This window comes from Leptopilina boulardi, unplaced genomic scaffold, assembly GCF_019393585.1.
Source record: "Leptopilina boulardi isolate dan_hultmark-lab unplaced genomic scaffold, ZJU_Lbou_2.1 LbouV2_351, whole genome shotgun sequence".
In the NCBI taxonomy this organism is placed as follows: Eukaryota; Metazoa; Arthropoda; class Insecta; order Hymenoptera; family Figitidae; genus Leptopilina; species Leptopilina boulardi.
The window spans coordinates 937,761-958,818 of record NW_026137920.1 but is presented as its reverse complement, the minus strand read 5'-3'; the positions used below and the strand labels follow the sequence as shown (position 1 = coordinate 958,818).

At 27.3% G+C, this 21,058-nt stretch overlaps 2 protein-coding genes across 4 annotated transcripts in view; one reads left to right on the top strand and one right to left on the bottom strand.

The window, feature by feature from the left end:
• LOC127286269 (uncharacterized) overlaps nt 1-19,275 on the top strand; it is a 107,559-nt gene extending 88,284 nt beyond the window's left edge. The window contains exons 7-10 of one of the 3 annotated variants that reach the window (XM_051312649.1): nt 14,017-14,272; nt 18,451-18,619; nt 18,698-18,960; nt 19,049-19,275. The gene's annotated coding sequence lies outside the window, so the exon portion shown is untranslated. Of the gene's footprint in view, nt 1-14,016; nt 14,273-18,432; nt 18,620-18,697; nt 18,961-19,048 lie in introns of all 3 variants that reach the window. The other 2 variants (XM_051312650.1, XM_051312648.1) reach the window with 2 other exon arrangements.
• On the bottom strand, nt 10,905-14,116 carry LOC127286201 (uncharacterized). Its single transcript, XM_051312558.1, has 4 exons — nt 14,040-14,116; nt 12,333-12,397; nt 12,054-12,252; nt 10,905-11,082 (listed from the first exon to the last, which is right to left on the bottom strand). Exons 1-4 carry the CDS (start codon nt 14,114-14,116, stop codon nt 10,905-10,907), a joined length of 519 nt encoding a protein of 172 aa, XP_051168515.1.
• Nucleotides 19,276-21,058: the final 1,783 nt, after the last annotated feature.

Sequence of the window (21,058 nt, the reverse complement as noted above, 5' to 3'; positions counted from 1 at the left end):
ATTTTTTTATTTAATAAAACTAATTATTATAAATAAAGGTAAAAATAAAATTTTATATTTCGCATTTCCAATTTAATATTATTGAATACCTATTTATTAATTGATAACTAATAAATTAATATTTATCAATTAACAATTAACTAATTTTACATATAATAAAGAAAAATAATTAAAAAAAATACAAAGGTATCATTCAACATTCGTACATTACCCTCTTGCACACGCTACGGACCCTCTTAGATATTTTATCTAATAGTACAAGGGTCGGGAGTTTGAAACTTTTGAGAATATGACTAATCAAAAGTAGGCAACTACTGTTGATTTTTAGGCTTAAGATATGTATACATATGTAAAATTTGAGAAAAACATCTTATTAACTTTATTTAATTTTCTCATGACTATGGATTACAAGTCTTCATCGAGAAAATGATAAAGACTAGATACAAGAAGAAAAATAAAATGCCTTTCTCATATTTCACATAAAAAAGTAAATAAGTAAAAGAAATAAAAAAAAATTAAAAAAATTAAAATATTGTAGGATATAACACCCCCATCGTAAAATGGTTAGTAGTGGATGCAAGACGAAAATAACCATACTTTGCATGCACAGATTTACAATATATAATCATTTCTTTGATTAGTCCCTGGTTTTGGATTTCCTTGCTTGAAAAGTTGAAACACAATGTTAAATGATACTAAGTTAAGCCAAGTTGAAAAAACCTTTATTTTGTTGTTGAAGTGTCCCAATTGGATAAAGATTTTGAGATTCTGGTGTTGATTGTTCTTGTTTTTCTTCTTCTGGAGGGGCTTGTGGTTTTGTATTTTCGGATGGTACTGTTACTTTTTCTAATTTTGTTTCTTCTTTATTTTCTACTTTTTGTCCTAAATTTATTAACAAATGTGCGATTGATCGGCATATTGTTCCAAACATGTGAATAGACCATCCATATACTGCGTGAAGGGAATAACCGTGAATTACTGTATCCACAATTAATTTAATAATTTGAAGTATTGTGAGGACAGCGATTATTCCTGCACTGACGGTTCCAAATTTTAGAAATCTGTTCCAGATTTTATCCCAAGAGTTATTTACAAATTTTTCTACATCTTCATTGAATAAGTTGACTACTCCATTTGCTGATGTTAAAATTGGTTGTTTCATCATACCTCTTGCCAAATCATTGAGTTCTGATGATCTTTCTACAGGAAACATGATTCGTTCCTTAAGTTGTTCAATATCCTTTTAGAGTAGATTCCACTTGTAGCTAAGTTATTAGGATTAATGTATTCCCAAGTATTAGCTTTGGCTGGATACAGGATTGTGGGTGCTATTGCCTCCGTTGGTAAAGGTAAAATTTTATACCATTTGTCGTTTACTTGATAGAGAGATGGTAACACACGGTTACATGTAATTTGTGTTCCTTTTCCTTTTAATAAATGTGTTCTGGGTGTTAGATAAAATGTTTCATTGTTTCTAGTTACTTGTAGTTCTACAAAACAATTTTCTCCGTGTTGAATCTTGACTTCAACTGGTATGCATTTAACTATGTGAACCACTTCACCCGCAAGTACGGCCATATACCCTGGACCTTTCATCACATCATAAGCGAATTGGTCTGGTGCTTGCATAGCTATTTATAGGGCGTTTTTAATAGTTTGTTGTTCTAACCTACATTTTTGAGTAATTACATTGGCATATAATGATTTAATTTGTTTTCTGATAAATTTCTCAATGTATACTAATTTTGAATTTACATATGTAAAAATATCTAAATTGCTTACAGAAATTGTGTTTTTAGTAAAAGCTACTCCCGGAGTTGTTTCAAAAATGACTCATTTCGGATGTTCCGTTCGAATTACTTCATATCCACATACATAATCTCTACCTTTTGAAGTTAATGCAAAAGTTATATCTTCTGTTGAAACCGTAAAAATATTATCATTATCTAATAAGTCGTCTACAATTTTGTCAGCCATAGCTTCGTACAAAATGCTAAATTTATCGAAATTACAATTATCTCGCGGAACTCTATTCCAATAGGTATAACCTCCTTCCCTATCTATACAGTAACCATTTGCGAGAGCACATACAGTGCCTGATCTTAAAACGATAACATTGCTTCTTAATTTTACGTTCGCTAAATGTTCATACAAAGTAATTTTAACTGTTGCTACAACTACTACATTTTTCCATGATCCGAACGGATCTGAATAGCCTGCACCGTCGCAACTTCCATCTGTTTCTACTACACCAGCTAAAGTTACTGGATGTGTTACTGTATTATTTACTTTCAATCCATATATTGAATGTTTTTCTGTCACTTTTAATATTCCGTTTTCATGTGCTAAAATACATGCTTCTCTATTTGTTTCTAATATATATTCATTAATACCGTTGTGAACTATTGAAATGTGGGATGACATACCACAATGAAAAATAGTTCTTCTTATTTCTACCCTACATTGTCTTACCATTAATTCTGAATAATCACTGATTTGCAATAATTGGATATATTTTTGCGTGGTATTTATGTTAACATCGGGTAACTCACAATCTCCTACTTCCAGCAGCGACAGAGTTGTGATATTTAAAGTCCTGGCTCCACAATCGTACCCAATTAATGCGAAAGTTATTGAAACTTGGAAGTTGATCAATATAAGAAAGAAAAAATTAAGTTTTGTCATCTGAAACATAACTTCGTTCCTATATTATTTTTCTAATATATTTTATTTTAGTTTTTTGGATTTATGTGAGAAATTTTAAGCCTACTGGCGTGCACAATTTTATTTTCTTTACCCATTTGAATTTTTATATTAATATTATTTAAAATTTTTAGTATTTTATATGGGCCTGAGTAATGGTTTCCGAATTTGCCTGGTGTGGATCCCGATTGTAGAAATACATTATCACCTAATTTAAAATTCACTGGTATGATTGATTTATCGTAATATGTTTTCGATTTTTCTTTAGAGTCTAATTGATTATTATAAACTAATTTTTGAATTCCATTTAACCTTGAAACCAACTCTGTGATATAACCTTTAAAGGTTGGGTTTACATCACCATCATGAAGAGGTTCACTTGAAGGGACTCGTGCTAAACGACCGAAAATTACCTCATAGGGAGTATGTTTAGTACTTTCATGTGTACTAGTATTGTAACTCAACATGGCTATATCTAACCAGTCGTCCCACTCATTATCAATGTCTGTATATTGTTTTAAGAATTCAGCAAGGGAATGATGGGATCGTTCTAAAGAACCGTTAGATTGAAGATGAAATGCTGTTGTTCTTAATTTTTTTATTCTAAATCTTTTTGCTACTCTAGTCATTTATTCACTTAAGAAGTTTCTGCCTTGGTCTGTTAAAACAGTTTTTGGTGCACCAAAGACACAGATAAATTTCTTAATGAAAGCATCAGCAATAGTGCTGGATAATGTATTAGAGAGTGGTACAGCTAAACAAAATTTGGAAATCAAATCTTGAATTGTAAGGATGTATTCGTTACCTTTAGAAGTAATTTTAAGAGGACCCACAATATCCATAGCGATTTTATCCAAAGTGATGCCTGGTGTGTCCGTTATCACCATAGGTTGCTTAGTTTTTAATCGGATCAATTTTTTTAATTGGCAACCTAAACATTGTTGGATTCTTCTAGTAACATCATCTTTTAATTTTTCCCAATAATAGTTTTGTTTAATACGATTATAAGTTTTCGATACTCCTTTATGTCCTCCGATAGGACAATTATGGTTTTCATAGAAAATTTCGTCTCTTTTTGGAATAGGTGCGTATTTTAATTTTCCCGTACAGATTAAAACTGATATTTTAGAATTTTTAAATACTAAATTTATTAATTTTAAAATTTCTCTCCATTCTAAATTTTCAACATTTCTACTTTTAGCAATAGAAATTTCCGATTGGTTTAATTCAATAAGTCGATTTTTCACATTTTTAAATAATTCATGAATTCTTTTCTGAGTTTCGCTAATTGAAATGGGGTCTTTTTCTTTTAAACATAAGGAAAATAGAAATCGATTATTTTTTCTTTTAATCTCGTTTACACAACATACAACTAATGTTTGACGTGCAGAAATTTTATTGTTTTTACTTAATTTTAAGGCACCTTCATCACATGGTGTACCCTCATTATTTACAGAATACATAATATTACCTGATCGATGTTGAATAGTTTTGTGAATTTCTGTAATATTAGTTATTAAACGATTTGGGAATTTTCCATTTGTTAACAACTCCTCATTACTTGATGAATCTGTAGATTCACTATCACTCTCATGCCTTAACCATCTTCTTTTTCTATCTTTGATTGGGAGAGGTCTTAAAGGGTTTGTTCTAGCTACTTCTTCTTTTTCCGATTCGGATTCGCTTTTTTCATAAGCAGGTTTTTCTTTATTTAAATTTCGCTTAGGATAACGTTTTGCCGAAGGATTATTTATTAATGATTCATTTATTTCTTGCGCTTTTTCTTTTTCTTGACATGGTGTTTTTGGTTTAATCTTTTTATTATTAGGTATTTGTTTTTGAGGTACATTTTTTGGGTTGAAATGTCATTATCGTTTTTTGGGGTAGAATTTTCCAAGAGCTTTTGTTGTGCTCTAGTTACAATATTTATATTTGTAGGTTCTAAGGGATTTCTTGATAAAGCATCTGCATTACTGTTCATTTTACCTGGCTTATGGAAAATTGTATAATCATACTCTGATAATTTAAAACACCATTTTTGAACCCGAGTATTTAAGTCAGCTGATTTAAACCATATTAAAGGTTGATGATCAGTGTAAATGTTAATTTTTCGACCGTATACGTAAGAACGAAAATTTGTAGTAGAATCTACTACAGCTAATGCTTCTTTTTCATATACTTCATAATTTAATTCAGGTCCGCGCAAAACACGAGAAAAATAGGCAATGGGTCTGTCTTTACCTATTTCAGCTTGAGATAAAACTCCTCCTATTGCATAACCGGATGCATCTGTAGTTATGTTATAGGGTTTATCTAATTCGGGAAATTGCAACAAAGGGGCATTACATAAAAGATCTTTTAATGTTTCAAATGAAATGTCAGTTTTTTCATTCCATTGAAATTCTGTTTCTTTTTGTAATAGTTTAGTGAGTGGTTTATCAATTTGTGCAAAATTTTTTATAAAACGCCTATAATATCCGGCTAATCCCAAAAATTCATGAACTTTTTTGATATTTTTAGGGATTGGAAAATTTTTTACGGCTTCGATTTTTTTAGGATCTGGTGAAAGACCTTCTCTACTCAATTTGTGTCCTAAATAACTTACTTCTCTTCTTAAAAATTCACATTTGTCGGTTTGGATTTTTAATCCCGCATTAACAAGTCTTTCTATTAATAAATGAAATTTACGGTCATGTTCTTCAATATCATTTGCATATATTACAATATCATCTAAATATACAAACAATATTTCGCCTTGGAGACCTTGAAGGATAGTATCCATAAGTCTCTGAAATGTGGCTGGGGCAGTTTTTAGTCCAAAGGGCATTCTAATGAACTCATAATGTCCAAAAGGGGTACTAAATGCTGTTTTATGTGCATCTTTGGGATCTAATTTTATTTGCAGAAAACCTTTCGCTAAATCGATTACTGTATAGTATTTAGCTCCTCCTACCTGATCAAAAATTTCCGTAATATTAGGAAGGGGATAGCTATCACTAATAGTTTTTTCATTAAGCCATCTGAAATCTAATACTACTCTCCACTTAATTTTACCTTGGGAATCAGGTTTCTTAGGCACTATCCACAAAGGGATGTTGTACGAAGAATTCGAAGGTTTAATAATTTTAAGTTTCAATAGTTCTTTCATTTGTTTAATAATTTCTTCTTTTAGCGCGTGAGGAAATTTATATTGTTTAGTATTAAGTGGAATATCATCTATAGTGGGGATCCGATGCATAATAGCATCAGTACCAGGTAGATCATCTCCTGGTAAATAGAAACTGTCTTTATAATTCTCGATTAATTTAAAAACATGTTGCTTCTCTTTTTCTTTTAAATGATCTAATCGTAAGAAATCTACAATATCACAGTGGGCCCGGATCGCCGATTTCTGGCCAAAAATCATAATTTTCAAACTAGAAGATATTTACTACTATCAAGTATGCTACCTTATGTTTTCGGGGTCGCTGATTACGAATCCGGTGTTAGTTTTACAAAATTCAAAATGGCGGATCCAATATGTCGGATATCAAAATTAAAAAATTATCGGATTGGCTTGAAAATTTTTATTCGGGGGTTTTAGGGGTCGCTGATTACGAATCTGAAATTAGTTTTTAAGAATTTAAAATGGCTGATTAAATATGGCGGTTTTTAAAAAAAAAATTATTGGGTTGGCTTGAAAATCGTTACTTAAGGGTTTTTGGTGTCGCTGATTTGAAATCTGCAGTCAGTTTTTAGAAACTCAATAAAAAAAAATTTTATGATCATCATACTGTATCCACCATTTTAACTTTTTAAAAACTTTTTAAATTCGTGATCAGCGACCCTGAAAACCCCCGAGTACCGATTTTCAAGCGAATCCGATGAATTTTTTTAAAAAATCCGCCATATTGGATCCGCCATTTTGAATTTTGTAAAACTAACACCGGATTCGTAATCAGCGTTTTTGAGAATAAAAAATTTAAATACTTTGCATTGAATTATTGTTATCATTTTCATGTTCTGATTCCTCATCAGAATTAATTTCTTGACTGGATTGGTGAAAGTTTTCATCCTTATCCCATAATTCATATGTATTTTCAGTTTGAACGTTTGATGATCGCTTAATATTACTCCTTGTTCTGTTGTAAATGAAATGTTACATGTCGTTATTATTAAATCAATTATTAAAAACACAGTTTTTGTATTTAGGTTTAAACGAAATAGGAAAACAAGTTTTGCAGTAAAGTAATTTACAATATTTTTCTGATTTAAAAAATATATAAATTTTTAACAGTTGAAAAAGAGGAATAACGTATTGATAAAATATTTTTGACATAAAACAATTCAACATTTACTTGATGTGATCCACGTAAATTTTAATGAAATGCATGGAATTGTAATAAGTCCAGTCACTTGTTTTTTCAGTAGCACCTGAGCCTGACGGAACATATGTCACAATCTTTCTTCGTTCATCTGTATATTTTTCTTTTAAACGTTTCCATAAATTTTTCGCTTTAGTATCTGTGTAAATATAAATACATTATATTATTAAAAAATTGTATTTCAAAACCAGTTGTAATTAAAGAAATGTGTAGAAAATACAGTTATTATTTTTGTTATACTTTATTTGAAGGATATCATAAAATAACGGGTCAAGGTCTAATTTACAGAAATTGAAATTTTTTTTTAAAAAAAATCAAGTAAACTCATTTAAAACACTTAATTTGTCATTTTTTTAAAACAACTTTTTAAAATTCAAATTGTTATCATTCAATTCATTAATTCAACAGTAAAATTAATTAATTAATTTATTAAATTTTCTTTGTAATAATTTCATTTTCATTTTTAATGACCAGCAGAATTGAAGAAAAAAATGTTCCTATCTTATTTAAAAACAAGAAATTATCACTTGAAGAAGAAATATTCTTATGAAGAACTATTCGTTTATGCGTAATTCATGAATTTTTGTTACAATAACTTGTTTCCTTCGTATTTTATAAGTTATCTGTATAAGCATATACATATAACTTGTACATGATAAATGTTTTTTAATATTTAAATATGTCTTCTTAGTTAACAAACATACCATCCATTTCAATTTCCGTTATTGCGCTTACTCTGTCTGCGATTGCCATCCAAGCATTTTTCTTTAGAACATTATCTTTATAAGTTTCTGACGATTTGTCATAAATGCATTTATAGTCTGATACTATGTGAATCAGTATTTCATTTTCGTCAACTGCATCCATTGTTTTTTTAATGATATTAACCAAAGTTTTAAACAAAAGAAAGATTTAATAACAAACTTTTCGAGAACTCACAATAAGCATAAAATACTTGATCACTGCAGAAAGGAAGAGAATATATTGTATTGGGATCTCTTGTACTGTAAGACGCTCTCTGGTGAAAATTTTTGTAACCCTCGAGAGTAGGTCGTTTTGTCTAATTTTGTCCAACTTCCACCAATCAGCGTAGGTTTTTAACGTGGTGTCGAAAAATGGTACCACTGAGTGGAGGTTAAATGATTAAGCCACGCCCCACAAGAGATCCCAATATTCATTATGGCCAGTTGATATGCATTACTTGAAAGCAGAGAGAGAGAGAGAGAGAGACAGTCGAGTAGGTTGTATCTATGTTTCTTTTACTCACTTTGTTTTCTGCTTTTTGGACACATAAGATTTCACACTTAACTTTGTCAGAATATCAGAATTATGAATGGACCTTTATGATTTTGTTGCTTTGAAATTTTTAGGTTATGTGTATACATCTTTGCGCCTTTATTAAATTTTCAAATTCAGCGTGTTTGTTAAAAGGATGAGTGAAGCGAAAACCATCCAACCGTTGAAAAGAAATTTCAGTTTTTTATGTGGACTAACTAAATGTGAAAATGAATTTTGAGGAAGATGAACTAGAAGATAAAGTAATTGTAAACTTATCAGTATTATAAAACAATTAGAATGGGTATATATTCCAGAAAAAAAGTTGACTAATCCGAAGAAGAGGGAAGAAAAGTGGGATAAATTACACACGTTTTTATTAGAAAAAGGAATTCACTTAGGCATAGGTATGCAATGTTGCTTTTATTTGTCATTTTTAATATTAATTTTGTACACAATTGGAAATTAAAGTAAATTTTATGTTTCATTTCATGAATACAAGAATGTTATATTGATTTTTTGTTTAAATAATGCATTTTTCTCAATAGGCCCTAAAGAGAAATGGTCTCAACTGCGGGAGAAGTATGTTAGATTACATAAGAAGAAATGTCGAAAATGGTCGTACTATAACCATATGGATTTTCTAAATCCATATGTTCATGACAAACAGTAATTTACATAAAATATTTATATTTCTCAATTTTATACAAATTTTGTAAAATAAATAAGTATATTCATATAAATTTTCTTATTTCAGAACAACGAGTGGTAAGAACTTTAAATCGGTGGTTCATTCCTCACTAATAGAAATTATTCCGTCTACATCAGCGATTACAGATCAGAATTCAATTGAATTATTTGGCATGGAGGACAGTATAAGCGGAACAGAAATTCTTGTTCAAGGTGATGAGTTTCAAGCACTTTCATCAAATCCCGAGTCCAGTTTTTCACCAAGGGTTTTTAACACATCTGGCACTAGTGTTTTAGAAAAAACTGCTTTGATAATGCCTTCAACATTAAATACATTACTACAACAGTCCTGCTTTTCACAAAAGGTTACTACTACATCTGCTGCTTCTGATTCCACTTTATTCGCTGACAATTTAAATATACCATCAACACATTCATCAACATTCGCTACTAAAGATTCAATTCTCTCAACCGTATCACCTTCATCAAAAACTTTTGTGAATATTTCTTCACCAACTTCTCCGATTTTAGAACCATTGTCTTCGTGTTCACCTTTGGTTCCTAATTTTCAATTTGATTCTATACAAATACCATCATCTTTGCTTTCCATGACCAAATGTAATTCGGCATCATCTGCATCTATTAAGGAACGTATAACATCTCCACAATTTTCAACATCAATGCTTTCTAATACCAATGAGAGAACAAAAAGAAAAATACTGGGTAAAAAACAATTACCTTCTCCGTCAGTTACTCCAAGGAAAGAAACAACGAAAACTGTCCCACCTTGGGACGGTTTTGCTTTACGAAAAAAGAAAAAGGACGATTTATTATATGAAGAAATTTCAGATTCAATGAAAACTATAAATTCAAATCTGAATCAAGAAACAAATAAAGTATCGAACTACATAGATTGGAAAAGATCTTTAAGTAAAAATGATGATAAAAATAATACTGGCAAGAAAAGAAACGACTTGAATATTAAAGAAACTGATGGATTTTTCAGTTTAATAAAAAGAGAATTTATACTCCTTCCCCTGGCAGGTCAAAGGGAAATACTTCCTGAAATTCTTGATGTAATGGAATCATTTGAAGAAGAAAAACGTAAATAATAAATTCTCAATTCATTTTTAGATAAAAAGAAGTAATTGTTTTCTCGTCAGTTAATAATTTTTAAAGAATGGACAGTCGACGATTTTAATAGTGTGACTTTTTACAACTTTAAGCTATTTTTCATTGTCGTAGTATTTCATTTTATCCAAATTTATTAATACTTTACATTTTTTGTTCAAAGAATGAATTGACTGGAATTAAAAAATCTCAGTCAAAAAATTAAAAATAAATAATTTAAAAATATTTTAACACATATGTTTAAGATATTTATATAATAATAATAATAAAATTAGAAATTGAAAAAGACTGAATGATTGAAATAAGTAAGTGTCAAAATATTGAGATAATTGTAATGAATTGGACTTTAACTTGTTATAGCGGATTTTTGTAAGTGTCTGAATAAGATTTTAAAATGATAAAATTAAGAATAAAAATTTTATATAGAAGATTAAAATTTTTAAATAAATGTATATGTGTCAACTGCACTCAAACTTGGAGCATCTTGATAGTAAAATTACGAATTTAAAAAGTAGAAAATTAGAATAAAATATTTATAATAAAAATACTGAAAAATAAAAAAAATATCAAAAACAGTGAGTGTTTCTCCTGTTTTTATCTTATAGCACCTTCCTCTGAATTAAAATAATCTGCTAGAATGTCCCTTTGTTGAAAAGCATCACCATGAAAATCAACATTATTTTCCTCGTTCCAATTGTTCTCCAATTGTTCATTTTGTGGACCTTGAAATACCGCATATCTTCAATCTGCTTCATTTAACAATAGTTCATTTGTTAATAGAAAATTATGCAAGCACACCAAAGCCTGAACAATTGTGACCGAATGTTCCAATTTAAAATCCATTCTGGTTTGTAAAATAGCCCACTTATTAGTGAGTAAACCGAATGAATCCTCAATTGTGTTCCTTGCCCTGGCTATTCTAAATCAAATGGAAATAAGCATTACATATTATTCTAGTAGGTCCTTCAATATTTAGTTTATTTAGTCATTAAGTACTACTATTTTAAAAAAATCCTTGCACTTCATTAGACAGTAAAAACATATTTTAGTGAATATATATTTATGAAATACAATTTAAATTTATCTTTAAAACAGAGCTTTTCAAGTTGAGCAATAATAAAAATTGCTAATTTCCAATACTAAAGCTCGTTAATATCAAAAAGAATATTTTAAATATTGAAAAAATTGTTAGAAATTTATTTTTTAAAACAGATAAAAAAGTTTTGTGATTTTCCTGTTTTATTTTGTTATTTTTAAAAATACTGGTCATTTTCCGATTTCTTCATAGAAGGAAAAATATTTCATATTTCTTCAGTATATGATAAAATAGTCATTATATATCATATAAAAGTACATCGAACAGTACTTTATATTAAATAATATTCAATTTAAAAAATAAGTTTTAACAGATATATTAAGAAATCAGATTTTACATATTATCTTCCTCTTGATAAAAATAAAAAATTCTTAAAATTTGGACATTTTAATATTCAGTGTATCTCACCTAAAACTTTCAATTTCAAAGGTAAATAAATAAAAATTTAGAAAAAATTTACAAAAGCATTGTACATTAAATATAATATAAGTATAATCTCATTTGAATTAGGGGACAAATTTTGAGTAATTTAAATTTAATGAGTCAATTTGCTATTCTGCATAATTATTAATAACATCAATTGTAGTAAGGCAATTTTTTCAATTGAATTCACGATTTCATCACTATTTTTTAATTAATTCTTAATTTATTATGGTAAAACTAAATGCTCAGCTATTTTCCTCGCTTTTTTAAGTAATTGACAAAACGAGAAATGCTCTCTGCTACTTTATATGCAATAGAATTATAAAAATAATATTTTTTTTCTCGTTTACCTGTAATTAAAGTTTCTTTACCTCTGAGTCAATCTGCGGTTTCTATCAAAAGGTTTCATTAGGTACCTTTTGAAGGGAAATATTGCATCACCAATAAAGGCATATGGAACTGCAATATTTGTTCCTGGTATTGGGTCAGCAGGTGGCAAATCCAATTCATTATTTTCGAGGGCGACGAAAAAATCGGTATGATTGAATGCTGGCACATCGCTTACGGATCCTAAAATTTCATTTCAGTAATTTAAAAATTAACAACAAAAACTAATTAAGTAAAAACATTGATTAAGAAAATTATATTACCGTAATCACCAATGTCAATCCACGTGAATCGATAGTGTGCATCGCAAGCGGCCAAAAGTTTAAAACTAAAAAATTTTTTATAATTAAAAAACATAGAACCGGAGTGAGGTGGTTTTTTAGTTTACGAAAAATTTAGTTTTTATTAAAATACAATATTAAAATGATAATTCTTTTTAAATTATGCGGCACTAGTTTTAATTTTTGTTGTAAAATCAATGGTTTTTACTGTAAAATACGAAATTTCTAGGTGCCAGCACCTTTGACTTGAATTAGATGTGAAACTTTCAATAGCAGGCTTCTAAGAATTTTCTTTTCACATAAAATTATATTCCATATATGGATAATTTTACAGTTGATAATATCAATATAAAACTTACAAATATTTTAGTAAAAAATTAAGTCTAATCAGTTGCTTTTCTCAAGTATGTAATCAATTTGACTCTTCTATTGTAGTTACTAATAAATAAGAAACTTTTCTACAATTATACTACTTAATATTTAAGAAAAAAATGAAGAATTTTTATATAGTATATTATTTTTTTATATAATAGAGAAAAACCAGTTTTAAAAATTCTTGTCTATAAACGTTAAATTTAAAAAATTTAAATTTTGACTTCAATTTTTTTATAATTGTGATTCTGAAAGTGAATAAAAGAATACATATTATTATTTATTTGTACAATTTGAAAAAAAATGGTCTACTCTAACAAAATTAATGAAAATTTTACCTAGAATATATAAAATGTAATAAAGTAAGGAATAAATTTTGAAAATTTTTCATAACTTTCTTACAAATGATACATTTCATGAAAGTTTTCAAAAATTTAAATGTCAATGAAAATTCAAGACAATGAAACTTTAAAAAATTGAATTAAAGAAAAATTGGCTAAATAAACTATATAAAATCATTAACAAATTAAGTGCTTCATAATTGCGTTAAAAAACTAATTTTTCATTGAGTTTAAATATTCAGTCATTGTCTCCAATTAGTTTTACTATGATTTAATGTTCGCTCTGATATATTCAAACGTTAAAACTGAAACATAATACAAAAGCAATAAAATAACATAATACATATTAAAGCCTACACAGTATACATTATAAAAAGGACACAAATTTTATTTTATATTTTACTTACTTTAGAGTTACAATTAATCGAAGTCTTACAAAGCAACAAAAAAAATTTATTTATTTTAATCGAAAATACTTGGGCATAATAGTGCATAAATATGGATAGATAGATTATGCATTATCATGATTTGGTTGAAAAAAATATTTTAGAATTTTTTAGCTAATTATGCTGTTATTATGTAATATGACACAAATATTATGAAATGTTATGCTCTTTGAAAACATATTACTGATAATGAAAGTGGCAATAAGAAAACAAATAAACAATTTTAATGAATAAATTATTTACTAATAAAATTCATTATCAATGCTTTAAGAATTGAATTTATTTATTTATTTATATTAAAAAATACATAATAATATTAACACATACAATATAAGATCTTACATTTCTCCAATCAAAATTCAAAACACATTTCGCTGCCAATAAATTAAATTACACTGTCAATAGTAAAATTAAAAATAAATTATATTGCAATTGTCACTTAACGTTTTTATTTACAATTAATTGATTTTAACATTCTTCTTTCACTGACATAAATTCTGCTGAAAGGTGAAGCAGTTGGCAACAATTACTTGCAAGCAAGTTTCGGATGGCAGCACAAGCGCGGCACGACACGTCGCGTCAAACGTCTACGTGCGAACAAATCCATTGTAGAACCAACTTGAAAGGATGAAAAATATGAAACCGGCAACTGACCCAGAGGAAGAGGAACGTGCTCCGGATGAGGAAGAAGAGGGACACATAAAAAAATTGCGGCGTGTATCAAGCTTTACAACTTTTTAGGGAAAATTGGAGGAAAAAGGGGGTAAGTCGATTACATATATACATTAAATAATAAAGTATAATAATTCCATATCAAAATTTGAAAATTATAATCTTAATGACATTAGAAAAATTATAGAATTTTAAAAGAAACTATATGTTATAATAAAATTCGAAAATTATAATTTAGAAAAATTATAAATTTATAATAGAATTTTAAAAACAATTATATTTTATAATGGAATTTTGAATAATTACAATTTTGCAATAAAATCTGTCTAGAAATTAAATTTTCACAGTAGTACTTTGAAAATAATAATTTTACAAAAGATTTCAAAATTATAATTTAGAGAAATTATAAATTTATAATACAATTTTAAAAGAAATTACATTTTATAATGGAATTTTGAATAATTATAATTTTGCAATAAAATCAGTCAAAATTAAATCTTCACAATAGTACTTTGAAAATAATAATTTTTTTTTACAATAGATTTCAAAATTATAATTTAGGGAAATTATAAATTTATAATACAATTTTAAAAGAAATTACATTTTATAATGGAATTTTGAATAATTATAATTTTGCAATAAAATCAGTCAAAATTAAATCTTCACAATAGTACTTTGAAAATAATAATTTTTTTACAATAGATTTCAAAATTATAATTTAGAGAAATTATAAATTTATAATACAATTTTAAAAGAAATTACATTTTATAATGGAATTTTGAATTATTATAATTTTGCAATAAAATCTGTCAAAATTAAACTTTCACAATAGTACTTTGAAAATAATAATTTTACAATAGATTTCAAAATTATAATTTAGAGAAATTATAAATTTATAATAGAATTTTAACAGAAATTACATTTTATAATGGAATTTTGAATTATTATAATTTTGCAATAAAATCTGTCAAAATTAAATTTTCACAATAGTACCTTGAAAATAATAATTTTACAATAGATTTCAAAATTATAATTTAGAGAAATTATAAATTTATAATAGAATTTTAAAAGAAATTACATTTTATAATGGAATTTTGAATTATTATAATTTTGCAATAAAATCTGTCAAAAGTAAATTTTCACAATAGTACCTTGAAAATAATAATTTTATAATAGATTTCAAATTTATAATTTTAGAGAAATTATAAATTTATAATACAATTTTAAAAGAAATTACATTTTATAATGGAATTTTGAATTATTATAATTTTGCAATAAAATCTGTCAAAATTAAACTTTCACAATAGTACTTTGAAAATAATAATTTTACAATAGATTTCAAAATTATAATTTAGAGAAATTATAAATTTATAATAGAATTTTAACAGAAATTACATTTTATAATGGAATTTTGAATTATTATAATTTTGCAATAAAATCTGTCAAAATTAAATTTTCACAATAGTACCTTGAAAATAATAATTTTACAATAGATTTCAAAATTATAATTTAGAGAAATTATAAATTTATAATAGAATTTTAAAAGAAATTACATTTTATAATGGAATTTTGAATTATTATAATTTTGCAATAAAATCTGTCAAAAGTAAATTTTCACAATAGTACCTTGAAAATAATAATTTTATAATAGATTTCAAATTTATAATTTTAGAGAAATTATAAATTTATAATACAATTTTAAAAGAAATTACATTTTATAATGGAATTTTGAATTATTATAATTTTGCAATAAAATCTGTCAAAATTAAACTTTCACAATAGTACTTTGAAAATAATAATTTTACAATAGATTTCAAAATTATAATTTAGAGAAATTATAAATTTATAATAGAATTTTAACAGAAATTACATTTTATAATGGAATTTTGAATTATTATAATTTTGCAATAAAATCTGTCAAAATTAAATTTTCACAATAGTACCTTGAAAATAATAATTTTACAATAGATTTCAAAATTATAATTTAGAGAAATTATAAATTTATAATAGAATTTTAAAAGAAATTACATTTTATAATGGAATTTTGAATTATTATAATTTTGCAATAAAATCTGTCAAAAGTAAATTTTCACAATAGTACCTTGAAAATAATAATTTTATAATAGATTTCAAATTTATAATTTTAGAGAAATTATAAATTTATAATACAATTTTAAAAGAAATTACATTTTATAATGGAATTTTGAATTATTATAATTTTGCAATAAAATCTGTCAAAATTAAACTTTCACAATAGTATTTTGAAAATAATAATTTTACAATAGATTTTAAAATTATAATTTAGAGAAATTATAAATTTATAATAGAATTTTAACAGAAATTACATTTTATAATGGAATTTTGAATTATTATAATTTTGCAATAAAATCTGTCAAAATTAAATTTTCACAATAGTACCTTGAAAATAATAATTTTACAATAGATTTCAAAATTATAATTTAGAGAAATTATAAATTTATAATAGAATTTTAAAAGAAATTATATTTTATAATGGAATTTTGAATTATTATAATTTTGCAATAAAATCTGTCAAAAGTAAATTTTCACAATAGTACCTTGAAAATAATAATTTTATAATAGATTTCAAATTTATAATTTTAGAGAAATTATAAATTTATAATACAATTTTAAAAGAAATTACATTTTATAATGGAATTTTGAATTATTATAATTTTGCAATAAAATCTGTCAAAATTAAACTTTCACAATAGTACTTTGAAAATAATAATTTTACAATAGATTTCAAAATTATAATTTAGAGAAATTATAAATTTATAATAGAATTTTAACAGAAATTACATTTTATAATGGAATTTTGAATTATTATAATTTTGCAATAAAATCTGTCAAAATTAAATTTTCACAATAGTACCTTGAAAATAATAATTTTACAATAGATTTCAAAATTATAATTTAGAGAAATTATAAATTTATAATAGAATTTTAAAAGAAATTACATTTTATAATGGAATTTTGAATTATTATAATTTTGCAATAAAATCTGTCAAAAGTAAATTTTCACAATAGTACCTTGAAAATAATAATTTTATAATAGATTTCAAATTTATAATTTTAGAGAAATTATAAATTTATAATACAATTTTAAAAGAAATTACATTTTATAATGGAATTTTGAATTATTATAATTTTGCAATAAAATCTGTCAAAATTAAACTTTCACAATAGTACTTTGAAAATAATAATTTTACAATAGATTTCAAAATTATAATTTAGAGAAATTATAAATTTATAATAGAATTTTAACAGAAATTACATTTTATAATGGAATTTTGAATTATTATAATTTTGCAATAAAATCTGTCAAAATTAAATTTTCACAATAGTACCTTGAAAATAATAATTTTACAATAGATTTCAAAATTATAATTTAGAGAAATTATAAATTTATAATAGAATTTTAAAAGAAATTACATTTTATAATGGAATTTTGAATTATTATAATTTTGCAATAAAATCTGTCAAAAGTAAATTTTCACAATAGTACCTTGAAAATAATAATTTTATAATAGATTTCAAATTTATAATTTTAGAGAAATTATAAATTTATAATACAATTTTAAAAGAAATTACATTTTATAATGGAATTTTGAATTATTATAATTTTGCAATAAAATCTGTCAAAATTAAACTTTCACAATAGTACTTTGAAAATAATAATTTTACAATAGATTTCAAAATTATAATTTAGAGAAATTATAAATTTATAATAGAATTTTAACAGAAATTACATTTTATAATGGAATTTTGAATTATTATAATTTTGCAATAAAATCTGTCAAAATTAAATTTTCACAATAGTACCTTGAAAATAATAATTTTACAATAGATTTCAAAATTATAATTTAGAGAAATTATAAATTTATAATAGAATTTTAAAAGAAATTACATTTTATAATGGAATTTTGAATTATTATAATTTTGCAATAAAATCTGTCAAAAGTAAATTTTCACAATAGTACCTTGAAAATAATAATTTTATAATAGATTTCAAATTTATAATTTTAGAGAAATTATAAATTTATAATACAATTTTAAAAGAAATTACATTTTATAATGGAATTTTGAATAATTATAATTTTGCAATAAAATCTGTCAAAATTAAATTTTCGCAATAGTACTTTGAAAATAATAATTTTACAATAGATCTCAAAAATTATCTTCTAATGGATGTAAAAATTATCTCCCAAAATGTACATTCTTTAATAAAAGGTTTCTGGTGGAGTTTAGCGACTGGGGGCGGGCGCCTATTCGTCATGATGACCAGACGCTATGGCGACTGGACCCGGCCATGCGGAGCAGTGGCCCCAGAAAGCAATACTCTCGCAGCCAATGGCACCAGGAGTACCGTTGGTGCGAGAGTACCCGGGGATACGTCTGTCGTGGTTTCTGGTCGACTGTGAGTAGATTTTCACTTCTTTTCCCTTTTTATTTATTTGAATCTTATTTATTTATATATATATATATTTTTTTTTAGCCTAAATTTGCTGATCCATCAGTGGTAAAAGAGGCTGCGGGGGATTTCCCCGTTCTTCAGGGCTGGTGGGTTGCTGACAGGAGTCACATTATGTGGTGAGTTTGTTTGTTTTGGTTTTTTTTTTAAGGGGATTCCGTTCTTTGCCGCTGGTGCCACCGAAGGTCGGGTTCCAGCCAATCAACCGCACGTTTGTCCTCTCTTTTGTCCAGCGTTTTTACTGGACCAGAGAGGGCCAAGAAAGGGTTGGTTCCGGATGGCAATTGGTAGGTATAAGAATAGATGTATGAATTTAGAGGGGGGGCGACGCAGAAGAAATTTCATTCTCTTCTTTTTTTTTTTTTTTTTTTTTAGAAAATCCGAGTCCCGATGGACGGCGTGTGGCAGGCGATTGGCCCGGAGGGTCACTTATTGGGGCTGGTCACATAGGCTGTCTCCCCTAGGCCAGGAAACACGTCCCTTTCTCCCCGTTCGCGCGTGTTACTACTCCCCCCCTTTTTTTATATATATATATTTTCTCTCATTTTTTTTTAAATTAATTAAATAACTACCCCTTTTAATCTTATTTCTTGTAATCATATATGTTCCCCTTTTGTTTTTTTTAAATAAAATAAAATTAATTATAAATGCTTACCCTTTTGATTTTATCTCCCTTTTCTCTTTTTTTCTTTTTTTATATCAATTTCAGAGCCACCAGCGACACTGGTTCCCTTCTGTATAATAAAAACAATTTAGTTTAGGATTGATTAAAATCAATTTTAACTGTTCATGCTATAACTTTAAATTTCTTCTTTTTTGAAGCATAGTTTTTGTTAGGAACTTAGAGGGGAGGGAACTTTCAACGTTTTGAAGCTTCGATACGAGGTAGGTAAAATTATTCTATTCTCTCTATTCCTTTAAAATTAATGGCGACAATAATTATAATAATATCGGGTGGAGTTCACCCGCCAACACTATTATTTACCTTTACAAAGCTTTCCACGATCGGCCTCTCCGTCAACCAGGCACTGACCCAAAACTCCCATAACTCATTGGACAGGTGATGATGTCTCATTAGAGCACATCTGCACCCAGTCCTTTGACAACGTGGTAGGAAAGGATGTCTGGCAAATTATTGAGGGCGGCCCAAGTGGCAGTTCGGCGGTCAGACCACGTAAGCCTCCCTCTACAAGAGTTCTCTGTTCTTTTACATGAGAATGTGCTAGGACCTGTCCCGACGGTGCTGAAATTGACTGGAGAAATCGATCGTAGGTTTTCATGCAAAAATAATAATAAAAAGAAGGCAATACTAAACAAATAAAAAAAAATTAAAGAGCAAAAAAAAAACTTTAGTTATATATATATGGGTATAATGCGTACATAGCGCGCTCTTTTGTTTGTCAACTAGACTGGTTGAAGTTTTTGTATGGGCAATACAATTACCCTTTTCAAGTAGTTCTTTGCTGATAAATTGACGCTGTTGGCCGATGTTGATGATGTTTTTTTTTGGATCCTGAAGTCTTCGAAATTTAATTGTCAGGATCGGGTTGTTGATATAGGATTCTCAGGTGTCTCTGGAGTTGATGTTTGCCGGCGTGTCACAGGTTCGTTGGCTGTTGAGGTCATCTCCAGGAATTCTGCTCCTTGTTCCAAATTCACTGACGTATGATCCATATACAAGTATGGACTGATGGCACTTCCATTTACGTTGCATTGCAAAATCCTCTAATTTTTGTTCCAATTCTTCTAGAGTTTTGGAGTTGGTCTCGAAACTGTGAATCCTTGATTTTGTTCGGCTGCTCTCTTCAACTTCCATCGTAGTCGTTAAATGGGAATAGGTAGAAAATACACTTGAAATCCGTTTTAAATCCAGGTGTAACTCGGGTTCGTATAAGATTTCCGTTTGGCCTACCTGAGTTGCTGTTGCTGGGATAGTTATATCTTTTGTTTTTGCTGAACATCCTGGGGCCAACCTTATTATCCCAGTACCAGAGATATTTATCTTAATCGGATAAGCGGAGTGGCAGATTATTAGTAATACTTCCGACTTGGCCAAGGAATAAAGCCAGGCTGCTAAGGTCCGCAAAGGTTTCCAAAAAGATACCAAACTTGAGGTAATTCTGATATCACAGGATCTTAGTACTTCGTCCGTGGGATTGGTCATCAGCGATACCTCACAGATTGGTCTATTCTGAAGGTCATAAATGGGTGATCCTTTCAGACATGCATGAAACGATGTCGTTGTTCTACAATTTTCCCAATCTTCATTTTTGAGCAAGAGATAGGTTCTTTGCTCTTTGTCAACGATTAAGTAGTCGTATGCAGGATTCGCGTATGCCCTGGCGGATCCATTTCCAAGTTCACCTTGAAGGGTCGGCAGTGGAT

What these genes read in the sequence shown, in the direction of transcription:
- LOC127286201 (XM_051312558.1), bottom strand. Translation starts at nt 14,116, where the DNA reads ATGGATTTGTTCGCACGTAGACGTTTGACGCGACGTGTCGTGCCGCGC. An exon ending in CATCCGAAACTTGCTTGCAA is followed by an intron (nt 12,398 to 14,039) that starts GTAATTGTTGCC and finishes AAAATTTTTTAG; the next exon opens with TTTTAAACTTTTGGCCGCTT. An exon ending in AACCGCAGATTGACTCAGAG is followed by an intron (nt 11,083 to 12,053) that starts GTAAAGAAACTT and finishes CATTTGATTTAG; the next exon opens with AATAGCCAGGGCAAGGAACA.